General features: G+C 32.0%; 3 protein-coding genes across 5 annotated transcripts in view; all 3 read right to left on the bottom strand.

The window, feature by feature from the left end:
* Nucleotides 1–5,171, bottom strand: part of LOC102600097 (EG45-like domain containing protein) — a 5,684-nt gene extending 513 nt beyond the window's left edge. The window contains exons 1-3 of one of the 3 annotated variants that reach the window (XM_015315314.1): nucleotides 4,975–5,171; nucleotides 4,334–4,634; nucleotides 912–1,212 (exon numbers count right to left, since the gene is read on the bottom strand). In XM_015315314.1, the coding sequence (XP_015170800.1) occupies nucleotides 912–1,212; nucleotides 4,334–4,364 (332 nt within the window). In that variant the 5' untranslated portion in view covers nucleotides 4,365–4,634; nucleotides 4,975–5,171. Of the gene's footprint in view, nucleotides 1–772; nucleotides 1,213–2,858; nucleotides 3,235–4,333; nucleotides 4,635–4,974 lie in introns of those variants that run through there. The other 2 variants (XM_006361473.2, XM_006361474.2) reach the window with 2 other exon arrangements.
* A 1,592-nt stretch (nucleotides 5,172–6,763) lies between these two features.
* LOC102599763 (probable disease resistance protein At4g27220) lies at nucleotides 6,764–10,053 on the bottom strand. The gene has a single exon (XM_006361472.2). The coding sequence runs from the start codon at nucleotides 10,051–10,053 to the stop codon at nucleotides 6,958–6,960; it is 3,096 nt and encodes a 1,031-aa protein (XP_006361534.1). The 3' UTR covers nucleotides 6,764–6,957.
* A 5,340-nt stretch (nucleotides 10,054–15,393) lies between these two features.
* The window catches only part of LOC102601335 (accelerated cell death 11-like), an 8,248-nt gene continuing 7,192 nt past the window's right edge, over nucleotides 15,394–16,449 (bottom strand). Inside the window, exon 4 of the mRNA XM_006361476.2 lies at nucleotides 15,394–15,527. Within this exon, the coding sequence (XP_006361538.2) occupies nucleotides 15,409–15,527 (119 nt within the window). The 3' untranslated portion in view covers nucleotides 15,394–15,408. The remainder of the gene's footprint in view (nucleotides 15,528–16,449) is intronic.

Below are 16,449 nucleotides of genomic sequence, written 5' to 3'. Positions count from 1 at the left end.
CCTTTTTTTTTTTTTTTGTCTTTCCAGTCTATTGCTTTATTAGTTGACGACTTGACGGGGTCAATATTATGTTCAACTTGCATCAAAATTGAGGGGTAGCAGTAGTGCAACTGTAATTGCTATAGGTGTTAGGTTCCACGTATCAATCACTTCAATTTATAGCTACGACTTGATCATAATTAATTTGATGTAACACTTGATCGCAACAATATAGGTTGAGATTCCTTCACGCTATTTAGCTTAAACCTAATTAAAGTATTTTTTGTGTTTCAATTTGTTTGTTTACTTTCATTTGAGATCATAAAATTAACATACATTTTACATATTTTATTTTTAAGAGAGAAGTATTAAAAACACTCCTAAACTAGACACAAATGATTAGTTTCGTCCCCAAACTATTGACCGCCTTAAAAACACTCATTTACTTAACTAACTAAACTTAGATACATCCCCGATCACCCACATGACATATCAATTGGTTTCAAACTCTTGTAGAAGCATGACACACTTAATAAAAAGACGAAAGAAGTGTTAAAAATACCCCTAAAGTTGACAAGAATTTAAGGGTGTATTTCAGTCATGTTGCAAGATCAAAGTGTTTTTTAAGTTTAGTTAGTCAAGTAAATGAGTGTTTTTAAAGCCGTCAATAGTTCAGAAATGAAACTAATAATTCACGCATAGTTTAGGAATGTTTTCAATATTTTTAAATTAAAATCAGACAAACAGATTAAAAAAACAGAAAGTACTTCTCACATGTGCACTAGTCACGTTAAAGTTGTTTACTTTATCTCTTTCCAATAATTGTAGCAGTAGTAATAATTACTTGTTTAGCACATGTAATCAAACTTAGTTTAGTTACTTTTGTAGGAAAACGATAATTAAATTGAATGACAGGATGAATGATTACTTACTGTCGAAAATCGATATTAAGAGAAGGGGCATTTGAATCAGCAATTGCTGCAAGAGCAGCAGTAGAAAGGACCATAGTGGTTCCTTGTCTTGTTGGTGTTGAAGTTAGATTTTGTGCGCGGTCAACGATTTTGATCTGTATAGTTTCTCCTGGTATACAAGCTTTAGGCAGAACAGAGCTAATGCAACTTATCAAATATTGTCTTCCATAGGCAGCTCCATCATCCCAAATCCCTTCACTAGCTGCTGCAAAGAAGTTGCTTGATGGAAATTGTGTTGAATCACTCCCAAAACATGCACTCGCTGCGTTTAGTACAACGAAAAAAGAAAGATATATCATTCAGAATGAAATATATAAGCTTGTAGTACGATGCACTAAGATTCTGCTAAGATTTAAGATTGGTGTTTTTATAAAGCGAGAGAAAATTGTATATATACATATATTTTTGTTCCCCTCTCTCCCTTCTCCCTGATCTCGCACGCTACTCTCACTCGCCTCTCTCACTTTATACAAACACAATTGTATACATTGTGTTTGTATAAAGCGAGAGAAAATTGTATATACAAATATAAATACATATATTTTCATCATATACACTTATGAATATACAAATACAGATCTTTCCCTGCTCAGTTTTCTTTTGTCTTTCTCTCTTTTATCGCTTTATACAAACACAAATTATACAATTGATTGTTTTTGTATATGTATACAGAAACATATTATACAATTGTTTCTTTTGTATAAATGTATAGCGAAATATACATATTAATAGCCATAACAAACATAAAGTTTGCTATGGAATGCAATTATGCAAACTATAATTATAACATACAAATATGATTTTTATGTTTGCTATCTGTGAAAGTTGCTCAATCTAAAAAGGTCTTTAGATATTCAATCTTAAATTTTCAAACTAATCGGATCGGCCAAATCGAGAGCGGTTGATCTTATTGTTCTCTATTTTTAATTTATATTATTCATCAACAAGTTACTCTTCAAACTATTGCACAAATTGGTGTATCGTTAAGGCTGCTATATTAGTGTTATCCATAGTTTAGCAAGTCAAATAAAATTTGCTGATTTTTTTTAAACCATAATTCACCTAATCATCAAATGTTTTCAAATGAAACACAATAATCTAATATTTTTTCAAATAAATTGAGCCAATACTAATTTATTTCTCTCAAAACACGTTCCAGCCGATTATTATTAGGTGTAGCAACAACTTGCCTTGTTTTCTATCGATGCACGTTTGCCTTTATATGTTACTGTATTTTCTTAACTTCATAAAATGATGTTCCATGTTCAAAATTATCTCGACATTGACTTCATCAAATTTATTGGATCAACTTTTCTAACTTCCAACACATTGATGAGACATTGACTAACATTCTTATACGTGAAATAAGGTGGGACATTTTAGAATTAATTATGAGATAAAATTTATATTGTGTTTGGTGACAAATGACAATATAAATTATTCCATCAATCAAATACAATATAAATTTAATCTCAGGATTAATCCTAAAATATCCCACCTTATCACATTCAACTTGAAATTATTTTATTCTATCTCTTAGGTGAGATAAATTTAGTCTAGGAATAATTCCAAGACTATTATATTAAGATAATTATGTAGTTCATGTATCAAATGATCCCTTAAGATGCATACACCAAGCATATAGTATAAGAAGTACTCCCTCCATTCACATTTACTTTTTTAATGGATTTATCAAACTCCCTGTTAAAGAATAACAAATGAAATGTATATTTTACCATGATACTCGTACTAATTACTACATAGTAATTTTTAATAGACTTGGAAATTGTATTTCAGTGAACAATTAAAGCTAAAAATTAAACATAATTTTTTTTGTCCCTTTCTAGATATGCTAAAGTGAACAAATACAGATTTGTTTCAAATATAATGGATGGCTAATTACTAATATACAATCGATTCACTAAATGATAACCCAGGTACGTAAAAAGTGCAAGCTCAACATATTGTTGCATTTGGTACATATACACTAATTATTTGCAAATAATGAAGTACTACTATTTACAAATCAAACGATCGTTTTTTGTATTTTTGCTTCTCAATTCTAATTTTTAAAAATTAAGGGCCATTTCAAGTGAATGGTGATTTACTTCCAAAATTTCGAAGAAAAAATTCCAAGTAAAATTAACGTCTAAATACAATTTTTTTCCTTCCAAATGCTTCTTTTCAACTTCAAACACTTGTTTATTTGCTTTTTTTCAACTTCAACCAAATATTATCCAAACGGTGCGTCAAGAAAATACTAGTTTTTTTTTCCTTCTAGACCCTGCAGTAACAAAGAGTTCTTATCTGTCAATGTTAAAATTAGAACATTTAAATTTATGAAATGTTGTTCAAAATTTGAAATGCATAATTTTCTTAAAGGATTATTTATATAGGATTTGCATTCATTATTTCTTTTCCTTAAATACCCTTTTAAACACATTTCCATCTTTTTCATAGTTGGGGCCCTTTTTTTTTTTTTTGTCATTCCAGTCTATTGACGGGGTCAATATTATGTACAACTTGCATCAAAATTGAGGGGTAGCAGCAGTGCCACTGCAATTACTACAGGTGTTAGGTTCGACGTATCAATCACTTCAATTTATAGCTACGACTTGACCATAATTAATTTGAATTGATTTGATGCAACACTCGATCACAACAATATAGGTTGAGATTCCTCCATACTACTTAAACCTAATTAAAGTATTTTTTGTGTTTCAATTTGTTTATTTACTTTCATTTGAGATCATAAAATTAACATACATTTTACATATTTTATTTTTAAGAGAGAAGTATTGAAAACACCCTCAACTTGACGCAAATGATTAGTTTCGTCCCTGAACAATTGACCGTCTTAAAAACACTCCTTTACTTAACTAACTAAACTTAGATACACCCCCGATCACCTACATGACATATCAATTGGTTTCAAACTCTTGTAGAAGCATGACACTCTTAATAAAAAGACGAAAGAAGTGCTGAAAACACCTCTAAAGTTGACAAGAATTTAGGGGTGTATTTCACTCGTGTTGCAAGATTGAGAGTGTTTTTAAAGTTTGGTCAGTCAAGTAAAGAGATGTTTTTAAAGTTGTCAATAATTTAAAAATAAAACTAATAATTCACGCGTAATTTAAGTGTGTTTTTAATATTTCTTTCTCTTTTTAAATTAAAAGCACACAAATAAATTGAAAAGCAGAAAGTACTTCTTACATGTGCACAAGTCACGTTAAAGTTGTCGTTTCCTTTATCTCTTTCCAATAATTGTAGTAGTAGTAGTAATAATTACTTTGTTTAGCACATGTAATCAAACTTAGTTTAGTTACTCTTTTTTTTGAGGAAAACGATAATTAAATTGAATGAGAGGATGAATGATTACTTACTGTCGGAAATCGATATTAAGAGAAGGGGCATTTGAATCAGCAATTGCAGCAAGAGCAGCAGTAGAAAGGACCATAGTGGTTCCTTGTCTTGTTGGTGTTGAAGTTATATTTTGTGCGCGGTCAACGATTTTGATCTGAATAGTTTCTCCTGGTTTACAAGCTTTAGGCAAAACAGAGCTAATGCAACTTATCAAATATTGTCTTCCACAGGCAGCTCCATCATCCCAAATCCCTTCACTAGCTGCTGCAAAGAAGTTGCTTGATGGAAATTGTGTTGAATCACTCCCAAAACATGCACTCGCTGCATTTAGTACAACGGAAAAAAAAAATATCATTCAGAATGAAATATATAAGCTTGTAGTACGATGCACTAAGATTCTGCTATATGCACGAAATGATAAGTTGGTTCTAACTTCTATGGTATGTAGCTTATGTTGCAATTGAATCTATGACTAGGTCTTCTAGTCACGGGATCCAAGAAGCTAGATCGATCAAATTGGATATATTGTGTATAGCCTTATTTTACAAAATTGCAAGAGACTATTTTCATCGCTTGAATTTAGTCATAGGATGACAACTCTTACTATTGTATTACTTAATTTCATAATGAAACATAATTAAGCAATGAAAAATTAACTTACGTGTGTATGGTGGGCTATATTGGCTTGCTGTTCCCAGATCAGCTTGAGATGCATAAAAGATTTGACAGAGTATTAAGAAGAAGGAAAGCCATTGTAGAAGAAGAGATAAAGGGCTTGACATCCTTAATAATTAACAATATTATTAGGATTATTATTTGTTGTCTTTCACTTATAGGTGAAAAAGAAAAGAATAATAAAAAAATACTATATAGTATTCTCGAATCTTTATTATTCAAAGTCAACGATATTTGTTATTAGTTATATCTACTTTTGATTGGAAGGAAGCTTCTCAATTAATTTCTCAACTGTCTGCTGTTTGCTAGAATTTGAAGCCTTCTAAGTATTCTTTATTGATGAGAAAGATAACACAATTTGGTAATGGATAGTCAAACTTTCAATTATTTCTCAATTATTTGTGAAACTTGTTAATTATCAGGATGCAGTTGAATTTGTATGAGGTCAAGGACATACATCTTAACTTAACTAGTTATATACAATTTATTAGCAATCAAATACAGGTAACATATTAACCAATAGACTCGAGCGGTCTACGTTGTTAGTGATGCCAAGCAATATTCCTGCGTAATGATCAGGACATTGTGAGATCATATCCGTGTATCTGTCCTCCTTTTTGTCTATTTGGCCACGTCACGAGTCCCTTCATCTCTTCAGAGTTACCAAAAGAACCTTTAGCAAGGAGTTTTCCACCTAAAAATCCTTGTGTTGAGTTACTATTCCGCAATTTCCTTCTTGTTAGATACTGAAAGAACATTATTCTTTCATACTATAGGTGACAACAAAATAACATTATTTATACAGCAGAGCAGATGAGAGCAACTAAGAATCAAGATTGATATCTGTAAACTGCCACTAACAAACCTTGTGTGTTGCATGTATTTGAGGTACATCTTATTTAATTGCATTCTCCATCTTATTTTGATCCAACGGAATTCCTTAATGGGTTGTCAACAACATTATCACTGGCTTTTCCTAAGCATGTTGATCACATTGGTATCCTCGGACAGGGCTAATGGCTATGGGGTTGACCTCTTTCGAGAAATCTACCAGTTGTATCAAAATGAGTTATTTGTGTTAGGGTTTTGCCCTGATTTTCTTATCTTATTTGAAGTTTATTTTTTCCTTAAAAGAAAAGTTAAAGTATTACCATACATGCTTAAACTTTTTCTGAAAGGAAAATATAATTCTCTTCCATATTTGATTTATTATCCTTGGAGGAAACGTATGGAATCCTATAAATAGAAGACCCCTCTTCTCACACTAAAAACACAATAACTTCCACTTTGTAGACGTTTAAGAGTTTAGTTTATGGAGAGATTTATTCTCTCAACAATTTATAATATTTTTCTTTTATATTAGTTTTTATATAATAATATTATGTTTTTAGTACAAGTTTATGTCGTCTGATTTATCAACCATATGATTTGCAATTGTAAGTTTCTGCATGACGTCCTAATCACCTTCATAGCCCAACAATTTGAACTTGATGTGGAAGTACAGAGATTAAACATCACACAGAAGTTCAATATCATTGTTTTGGAACAAAAATTAAGTATTTCATCTACTATATACACTTGTTCGAATAGTCTGTTAGGGCATGCGTAATTGTTATCAGCATGTATGCAACTTCTGTTGTTAGTCCATCAAAATTATGTTTAACATAAATTATATTTTGTTCTCAGTGGTTGAAACTGAAAATTGATCTTTCAGTCTAATGGACATATAGGAAACGATGCAGGTAAAATACGTAAGGTAGTATTCGTGCTTGTCATCAGCACAAAATGATCCTTTAATTTAATCTATAGTTGCAAGTTGCAACATAGATTTCATATTCCTGAACTCTGTTGGAAGAGAAAAATATGAGTAAAGCACACTAAATTTAATTTAAGGGGGCTATATATACTCAAAAATAAAGTAAAAATCAGTCTACAAAACTATATAAAAGTATGAAAATCTCTAGACGATTCAGCTGCTCTTTTCTTGGATTTCCTGATCACTATGGTAATCAGAGAGGTTAGTTCTCAATCTTTTGCAATCCTGTTTATGCAGTCTTTGCAATTCAGGGCAACGTAAATATGCCTCTTGAGTGTAGAAATCTGTGAGATGTGGTAGACGTTGAAGCCTCAAAGTAGTTAGTCTTGGGAGAGTTATGCTTTCTGGTACTTCATCTGTGTGACCACCTATCACTTTCTCCAAACCACTGCAATCTTCTAGCCATAGTACTTGTAAATGACAAAGGTAATCAGAAACGGCGTAAGGGAAGATATACCTGAGGTTTTCACATTGTGAAACTTTAACAACTTCTAGCCTGTGGAACATAACTAATTCACTAGGACCCTTCCATAGGCTAGTTAGTTGAGAAAGATTCTGCAGTGTCAATCTGTTCAACTTCCTTAATTGTCCACCTTGGAATGTGATGCCGTCAAATCCAAACACAGCATTGATTGAGGTTCCTGTTACCTTAACTTCTTCAAGATTTGGCATTCTTTGAATTAAATTAGGAGGAAGGAGTGAATCTTTCAAATTAGGACACTCTCCGACCTCCAGAGTTCTGACTTTTTGTAAAGATCCAGGTAGTAACTCCTCGACACAGATGCCTTCCGTTTTTTGCATGTGGTGAATGTTCAGCTTCTCCAGTTGAGGGAACACTGGTTGATTTGGTAATTCATTTCCCAACCTTATCAATTGGGCAATGTCAACGCACTGGTCTACATATAGAGATTTCACTCCATCAAAATTTCCATGGTGGTATTCTTGCAGAATATTGCTCAAATTACCACATAATTGGTAGCTCAGCTTCTCTACTTTGTGTGCTACTGCCTGCCTAAACCATTCTGGAAATGCTTCCAACGTGACGCCAGTTGCCAACCCTCTAGTAAATGAGGCCTCATGTGTTGCGTTGGCGAACCTGCGTTGGTCTGAATCACTAACACATATATCAAATTTCTCCCAATTAGGAGCAACACTATCAGGAGGTAGGCAACAAACATTCTTGATATCTACTTTCAAGATTGTCAAGCTACCCAAGGTCAATATCTCTTGGAAGTTAGCTTTCCTGTTTTCATTTGTAATTTCCCAATCTGCAAAGCAGCCTTGCATGTATAACTCTTCTAACTTATCCATGCTAGATATTACTCCTGGTGGGACATTTTCACATTGAAGAGATAAGGTAATATCTAGAATCCGTAGCTCTTTCAAGTTTGCAAAACTTTCAGGCAATGATGTGATCCCCGACATTCTTAGAGTCAAAATTTCAAGCCTGTTAAGTTCTCCAATCATAGATACATCTTTTAGGAATCTGCAATTATCCAAAGAGAGTAAGCGAAGAAGCGACAACTGCTGAGTTGAGGAGGGTAAGGACTTGAATTTTACACCAGTAAAATCCAAGACTTTTAGAGCTCTCATACCTTGGAAGAATTCATCTGGAACTAACCTTAAGTTCTTGTTATCCTGAAGCAATAGAATCTCAGTTTCAGGGCAGTCTACTCTATCAGGTAGCCTTTTAAGATGATTCGATATGAGTGAGATTGCTCCACATGAGTTGGTTAAGATTTCCCCTGGCCAGTTCTCCAATTTCATGCTTGCTTTAACAATGCTCTTGGGTTTCTCCTGGTTGTATCCTATTTGTATTGAAATATCACGTATAACATCGTGCATTTTGACAGTCTCCTCCTTATCGCCATCTAAGAGCAAAGAAGCAGCTTTGAGTTCTTCGACTGTTTGATGAATATCACCTCTTGCTTCTTTGACTCTCTCGATGTTTGGGATTAAGGCCAGTCCCATGCCATACCTTGTCAAGGTTTCCTTGGGGATATTATAATCTTCAGGAAAGAAGGAGCACATCTGGAAAACCCGCTTGCACGTATCATTTGGCAAGAAACTGTAGCTCAGTTCTATGCATTTTCTGATGACAGAGTTGAGATCATCTTCTTTAATGGATGCAGTTTTAGAACTCTGGAGACGTGTAGCTGCCGTTTCCCAATATGTCAAGTCCTTCTTGTACAGTGCACTTCCAATGGTTGAAAGTGCTATTGGCAATCCCCTGCATTCCTCAACAATTTTCTTCCCTATCTCTTCAAAACCAGGCGGCACCTTCAGATTATCTCCTGCTTTTTGAGTGAACAATGTCCAAGGATCATCGCCTGAAAGGACTTTGATTTGGATGGCGGAGTACTGCCTATCCAGATCGTCACACACATTCATCTGCCTTGTAGTGATTAAGATCTTGCATTTGCAGCTCTCGGAATATTGTGGTATCCCAATGGTTGATAGGTTTATTGTGTCCCACAAGTCATCCAAGATCAACAGGATGTTACCGTGGTCATTCAAAATGTTCCTAAGGTCATCCGCACGATCTTGCACTTCAGTGGAGGTAAGTTCCTCCCCCAAGCCATGAGCAATGTCCCCTTGAATTTTCCTCAAATCAACAGTTTGCGAGACGACTGATACCACAACCTGATCGAATTTTTTTTCCTTCAAAGCTCGACTTGCCAATGCTTTTACCATGTAGGTTTTACCCACACCTCCCATGCCATATACTTGTACGGTGCTACGCCCCTCATCTTTCAGGGCATTCATGATCTCATCCATGGTTGGCTTTCTTGAGGGGAAATAAAGAAAATCATCAGGCCGTTCAGCACGAGAGCGCGGCCTAATTGCTTGTGGTTGCAGAGATACTGCTGAAATGAATTCCGGATCTTGTAGCAGCTGCATCATAGCTTTTCTCAGTTTAACAATTCTTTTACTAAGCTTATAGTTGGAGATGCAACCAGTACTTGTTGCTGTCTCCATATCGCTTGTTAGAACATTCACCTTATTCTTGACATCTCTGGCTTTATCAAGCTGTCTATGAAGCTCTTCCCTGATGCTGTGTCGTCCACTTCTTTGGACGGCCTCTTCGAGGCGTTGAACTTTTTCTAGGAATTCTGTAGCCTCACTCTCAAAAGCCTCTGCATTTTCTTTATATTTTATACAGTAAAGACACTGTTTTTTCACCTCATCCCATGCCCAAGCCAAAGGCTTACCACAACACCATTGCACCACTGAAACTGCAATATCCATATAGATGGCTAGAACTAGAAAGAAAATATGCTCTTCTTTTTCAACTCTTGAAGTGAGTATGGATAAAAGGGTGTATTTCTCATGTTTTATAGTAGAAGATTACATTTTTCCTGCTCTGAATCTTTTCACAACTTGCCATAGGGTCCAACCCCATGTGCCAATTTAGCTGATTTCTTTTTCCTTGGAGCCAAAGTTTGGCAAGATGTGGAGGAGAATTAACTTTCTCCTATAGCTAGCATACTAGGAGACCACTACATTTTTCAACTATCAAAGGTCATTTTCTTGCCAATTGTAATACACTGCAAACAAAAGAGAGAAAGAAGAGTGAGGCATCACAAACAAGATTTAAGAAATAGTCGGTGAGGAAAAACGGGGAGTGTGAACTCACATATTGACAGTGTCCGTGAGGTTTTCATGTAAAAAATCTTGGTGTTATTATTGTTCTTTATAATCTTGTTGATCAACTGTATTGTTGCGTTCTGCTGTTATTGCTTTTTATTGCCACAAATATTATTACTGTGACGAGCTTATTTCCAAGAATAAACCTACTATACAAAGGTTCTATTGTGAACCAAGCTAACTCGTAAGAATATAAGGGCTAGAAATGGTGAATAAGACTGATTCAGTTGAAATGACTCACAGTAACGTAGGAGAGTAATAAATAATAAGGATAATTTCAGAGACCTCCCTCTAGGTTTCGCTCTATAACACTCACTTCTCCTGTGGTTTACGATATAATGTCTACCTCCCTTATTTTCATTTTCTTGTAACCATTCTTTCAACCTATTTAAAATAAATACAAATTAATTTAGATTTGACATTTTTACCCTTCTATATATTAATTTCTTCATATTAGTAAATATTATATAAAAAATAACTCATTTAACAAATATTTTAAAAATAAATCAGTACAAATACATCAATACTATTTTATATATATATACCTGATTTTTTATCAAACAAAGATCAAAGTCTTCATTCACGGTGACCCACCATTTTCACCAAAAATTAACTCTTCATCCCCATTTCACTTTACCATTTCACTGATGAATATTTTCCCCACAATAACCCATCATTTTCCGGCAACAATTTCTTCAAAAATCGAAGATAAAAATGAACTCCCCAAGAGAGAAATCCGATAAGAACGATCAGATTTTGTTCAAGTCAAATTAGTGAAATCTGGTGGTGTGTTCTGTTTAGATTTTGAAATGTCAGTTTACTGTAAAAAAGAACTTTTTTCTGGGGGTGTATAATTTTCTCTAAGAGGGAATTTGGTAGTGACAAGTTTAATAAGTTGTGCAACATATCAGAGAAAATTTTATTATATTACTTTGATGATAATTGTTAGGATGAACAATTGATTTTGTTGTTTCACATTAGTCTGCCTTTTGTAGATTATAAATTATAAAAGATACAATCTTTTGCAATGAAATGGCTTGATTCTTGTTCGATATGAAGTTCAAATTCAAATATTGTGGAGATGGTGCTTTGAATTGTTATATTTTTACTTCCAAACAAAAAAAGAGTCACTTTGTAATTCAAATTGCAGTGTTTTAGGAACTCCGGTAAAGAACAAGCTTGTTCCTGATCCTTTCTATGGATTGGAAAATGAATCAATTATTGACTTTGCTGATTCATCGAGGGGAACAATGCACTTTCTGATTTTTCATCACCTTTGATTGTAAGCTAGTATGTTTATAATGTATCTAATCCATTACATAAGATGCCTCATTTTCTGTAAAGAGTTTCTGCTTCTTATCTAATATGAGTGAGTAGCTTAAGCATATTTATTTAGTCGACTGAGTGAATGTTACAACCTATTACTTCATTTTCTTTGTGATTTTGCAACTATTCCGTTGCCTCTAATAAGTGATTTCATTTTTCACGGGTAAGTCAAATGAACTTGCAATTTCTAAAGCCACGACATATATGTGATGTAGCATCAAAATCCACAAAATAAGAATACTTAGTCTGCATTAGCAATGATATGAGATTTGAAGAAGAATACCTAATTTGCTTGCTTTTGCAGGGAAGATGCATGGCTGACTCTTGCGAAGAGGAATGGAGAAAAATTGAAAAAGACCCATAAAGTGGAAGTTTGAAGAGAAGACGACTTTTAATTCTTAAGAAAATTTATTTGTGTTGATTAATTTTTAAAGTTTTTGTTAAATGAGTTATTTTTTATATATAATATGAAGAAATTAATATATAGAAGGGTAAAAATGTCAAATCTAAATTAATTTGTATTTATTTTAATAGATTTAAAGAATGGTTACAAGAAAATAAAAATAAGGAAGGTAGACATAATATCGAAAATCACAGGGAATATGAGTGTTATAAAGCAAAACCTAAAGGGGAGGTCTCTGCAATTATCCCTAAATAATAATATATTACAAACATATAAATTTAAAGACCATAACTTTATTTGAGGCGGGATATACGGTTACATTCTCCGATAATTATGGCTGAAGAGATACCCATGTCTATCACTGCTGAGTTAGACTTGATCTATCCTAAGTCATTTTTTATTTTATTTTTGGGTATAATACATAAATATACGAACTAATTTGGCCTTGACTAACATCGATATCCTTCAATTTTGGGGGTAGACAACTAGTCACTTAAACTTGTATAAATTTGGTATAATGCACATAGAACGTGAATTGCCACGCGTGGGACGTCAAGTAGGACAGTGCGTCTACTTGTTCAACTCTATACAAATTGAAATACCTACTTGTGTGCATCCAAAATTAAAGGACATAGCTATCAAATGAGTCAAGTTAAAACGCATATTTATGTAGTTCGACTTACTTATTAGTGGTGACCAAAAACGTCCACTTAGAAGAAGGTAACATGGGCATGATGATTAATGAGTCCTTAATTACATGTAAAAAAAAGGGAAACTTATAAATCTTACTTAGATACACTCTAGTTTGTAATATTATGATACATGACTATCTTGTTCGTCTCCCTCCCCATCTCAGTAGCTTCTCTCTCTCCCTATCTTAGTGTATTTGATAGTAAAAATACATGTATCTTGATGTATCTTTCCTCAATATATAGTGGAAAACTCTTAATTAATGATAAGACATGTAATTATTATTTGAAAATATTGGTAGAATCATATCATCATATCATATATATATATACTACTAAAAGTGGGAACAAAAAAAGTTAGAAGTTGAAATACCATTTTACTCCTACACTAAATAAAAATATTATGAAATAGCTAATCAATTAAATATTAAATAGTAATTATATATAATTTTATTATTATATTACACTAAAGTGGAAAGGCGTTAAGTCAAAAATTCAAAGAAAAAATATTCATAGAAAATTGTTAGACATTTTTATCCTTTTAAAAAATAATCAGTTACATTTTTTCAAAAAAAAATTGTATTTATTTTTATTTTTCTCCTTCAATTTACTTAAAATAATCTATTTATCATATATTATATGGTTACTTAATTTGTTAAACATTGGTATTTTAATTACATAATGATATATATGAAGTCCAATAACTATACTTTAATTCTTATGTCATGGCATTATAATTATAATTGATTAGATTAATTAATTTAATTAAAGTAGAAGACAAAACAATGTATGAAACTTTTTCAATTCAGTGACTCTTTGAATTTTGAAATCAAAAATAAAATTTATGTGTCATGATTCAATGTCTCATTATTGAAACTCTTCCAATTCAATGACTCTTTGAATTTTGAAACCAAAAATAAAATTTATGTGTCATGATTCAGTGTGTCTCATTATTGAATTTTGGTAGGTGAAAAGACAGTTAAATATCACTATAAATACCAGTAAATTATAGCCACAATTTGCTTGTCCCTAGATCATCATATTCTTTTCTTTTTTTTCATCTAAGGTTCTCTAATCTTCTTCCTAGAAGAACAAATGTCATAGTCAAGAAGCTAACTGAGGAGAAGAACATATGACACCATTTTTGAAGTTAGCTTTCTTACAATAGAATAGTTGAAGTTAGAAGTTTAAGAGATGAAATCATGAAAAAGAAAAGTTTTCTTACGGTAGAATAGTTGAACTTAGAAGTATAAAAGAGATAACCTATTCCTTGAGATCTTATGTTTATTAGCTCATAATTTTAAGTTTTCTTTTCCATTTTGGAGTCAAGGTATGATTGTCCAAATTAAATTTGGTATGCAGTCCACATTTTTATGTAATTCTTGTATCATTTTGCATTGTTGTGGAAATTTATTTTTATTTGTCATTGTGTTATTGTTCATGTAAGTGTTACTTAATTGACAAAACTTCTATTAATGTATGATGAATTTGATAATACTTGAATAATTTATGCAATATGCTCATATATCCATATTGTCATTTGTCTAAATTCAAATTAATTTAAATAAAGATCGCTAAAAAAATTGTTACTTTGAATAAACGATTTTAATTGTGTTACTTTATCGTCTATCTAATTATATTGTTGCGAACACATACATATATTGTTCATTTTCACCCTTTTTGTTTTATTTTTAGTTTTTCTACGATTTGTATGAATGAGATTAGCAACTTATTTTCAAATAAAAATGAGAGTTCCATTTATATTTGTGCAACACTAAGCCAAATAATTTTCTTAAATATGAGCAATCTATATTGATGGTAGTTTTCTGCAGTGTTAAAACTCAAATGGTTGGTGTGATGACAATTTTGCTTTTGGACATTTTGATTGTAATATTATAAGAATGGAGTAATTAAGCTTCATTTTGTTTAGATTTTAGTAATATAAATCAACAAGATTATTCAATATTCTACTTGAAGTATATTGTTTAAGAGTAACATTACAACATCATTTGCAATTGTTTTATATTGTTGCAACATATATTTTTACATGAAAAATTGTATTTTCACTTTCAAATTGGAAACACTTACACATGTATGTTGTATTAATATTCATGACATTTTAGAAAGTTTGAAATACTTGATAGAAATACACGTGCAACACACGTGTTCATAACTAATTAATATATATGAGGTAGATGTATGTCTAACAAAATAGTTTCTACAGGAAAAAAAAAACCCCAATATCAAATTTTGGTTTGCTAGCGATACATGCTTTTCTTTTTAGCCATGTCTTCCCAATGTCTCTAAAAATATTAAGTAGATTGGGTTTATTATGAATTAAAAAAGAATTATTAGAAGAAAGTCATAAAAATTAATTAATAACCGTATCTCAAAATCTAGAAAAGTAATGTCAAATAAAAGTATTAAAATCTCAAAGCATATTATTACAATTTGACTTTAAATCACCAATATCATTGAGTTTGTCCTTGCACATTATCATGCACTAATTAGTAACAAGCGTAATATATATATAATATTTCAAATCATTCTAAGCAATTCTTCACCAACTTTGGTAGAGCGATACAACTGCTCAATGTATTGGCAAACACATGATGATGCTGAAATGTATCTTTTCATCAGCTCTCTCGCTGCCTCATCTGAAAACAATTCATGATAAGACAATTATGTTTCGTATTTAGTGGTGGATCCAAGAATTAAAATAACGAGATTTAAAAGAAAAATATACCCAGAGAATTTAATAACGTTATATATAGTAGATGTTGATTAAAATATATCAGAAATTACATTGTTTATATATAATTAAAATTATATTTTACATATATGTTGAACCGTATTTGATTTACTTTTTCATATTTTGAACTTTTTAGTGTTATCTAATATGTATTGCTAAAATACTTAGAACAAGTATTTTGGAAAACTTTGTATGAAACAACAAAGTAGAGTATTACTAAAACAAGAAAACTCAAAAACCAATAAACAAATTGAATCTGAAAAATATTTTTCTCAACAAAGAAAATCGAGCCCACTGAATTTACAATGTTTCGTTAAGGAAATTATTTCTCTTAAGTATTCAAGGTTAATAGAATATATCCTCTCATGATAGAACGATTTTACTCACCATTGTATCAATACCTAAAATGACAGTGTTAGCAAACCACTCAATAGCAGTAAAGTACACCAAAATTTATTTGTCCATAAGAAGAAGAAGTTTAGAAAATCCTTTGTTAGAAATGAGAGAAAACCCCTTTATTTATAGTATGAACATGTGTTTGTTATGCCTTTATCCGAAAGATCACAATCCTTTGAAAAAGTTACCACCTTTTCACAAAAGTTACAACCTTTTAAAAAAGTCACAACCCTTTTAAAAAAATCATAACCCTTCAGAAATTGGTCAAATCTGCCAAACCTGGAAACCACTAATTTTTTTAAAGGTTTATTAACTAGCGAAAAAGCCTTAGGGTGTGTTTGGTTGGGTAAAATGTTTTAAAAAATGAAAAATGTTTCTTCAATTTTTATTTTTTTTTACCCCATCCTTACCCCGATCCCCCCCTCCCGCCA

Source organism: Solanum tuberosum, unplaced genomic scaffold (assembly GCF_000226075.1).
Source record: "Solanum tuberosum cultivar DM 1-3 516 R44 unplaced genomic scaffold, SolTub_3.0 scf00335, whole genome shotgun sequence".
Classification (NCBI taxonomy): domain Eukaryota; kingdom Viridiplantae; phylum Streptophyta; class Magnoliopsida; order Solanales; family Solanaceae; genus Solanum; species Solanum tuberosum.
This window is presented reverse-complemented; position numbering and strand designations above follow the sequence as displayed.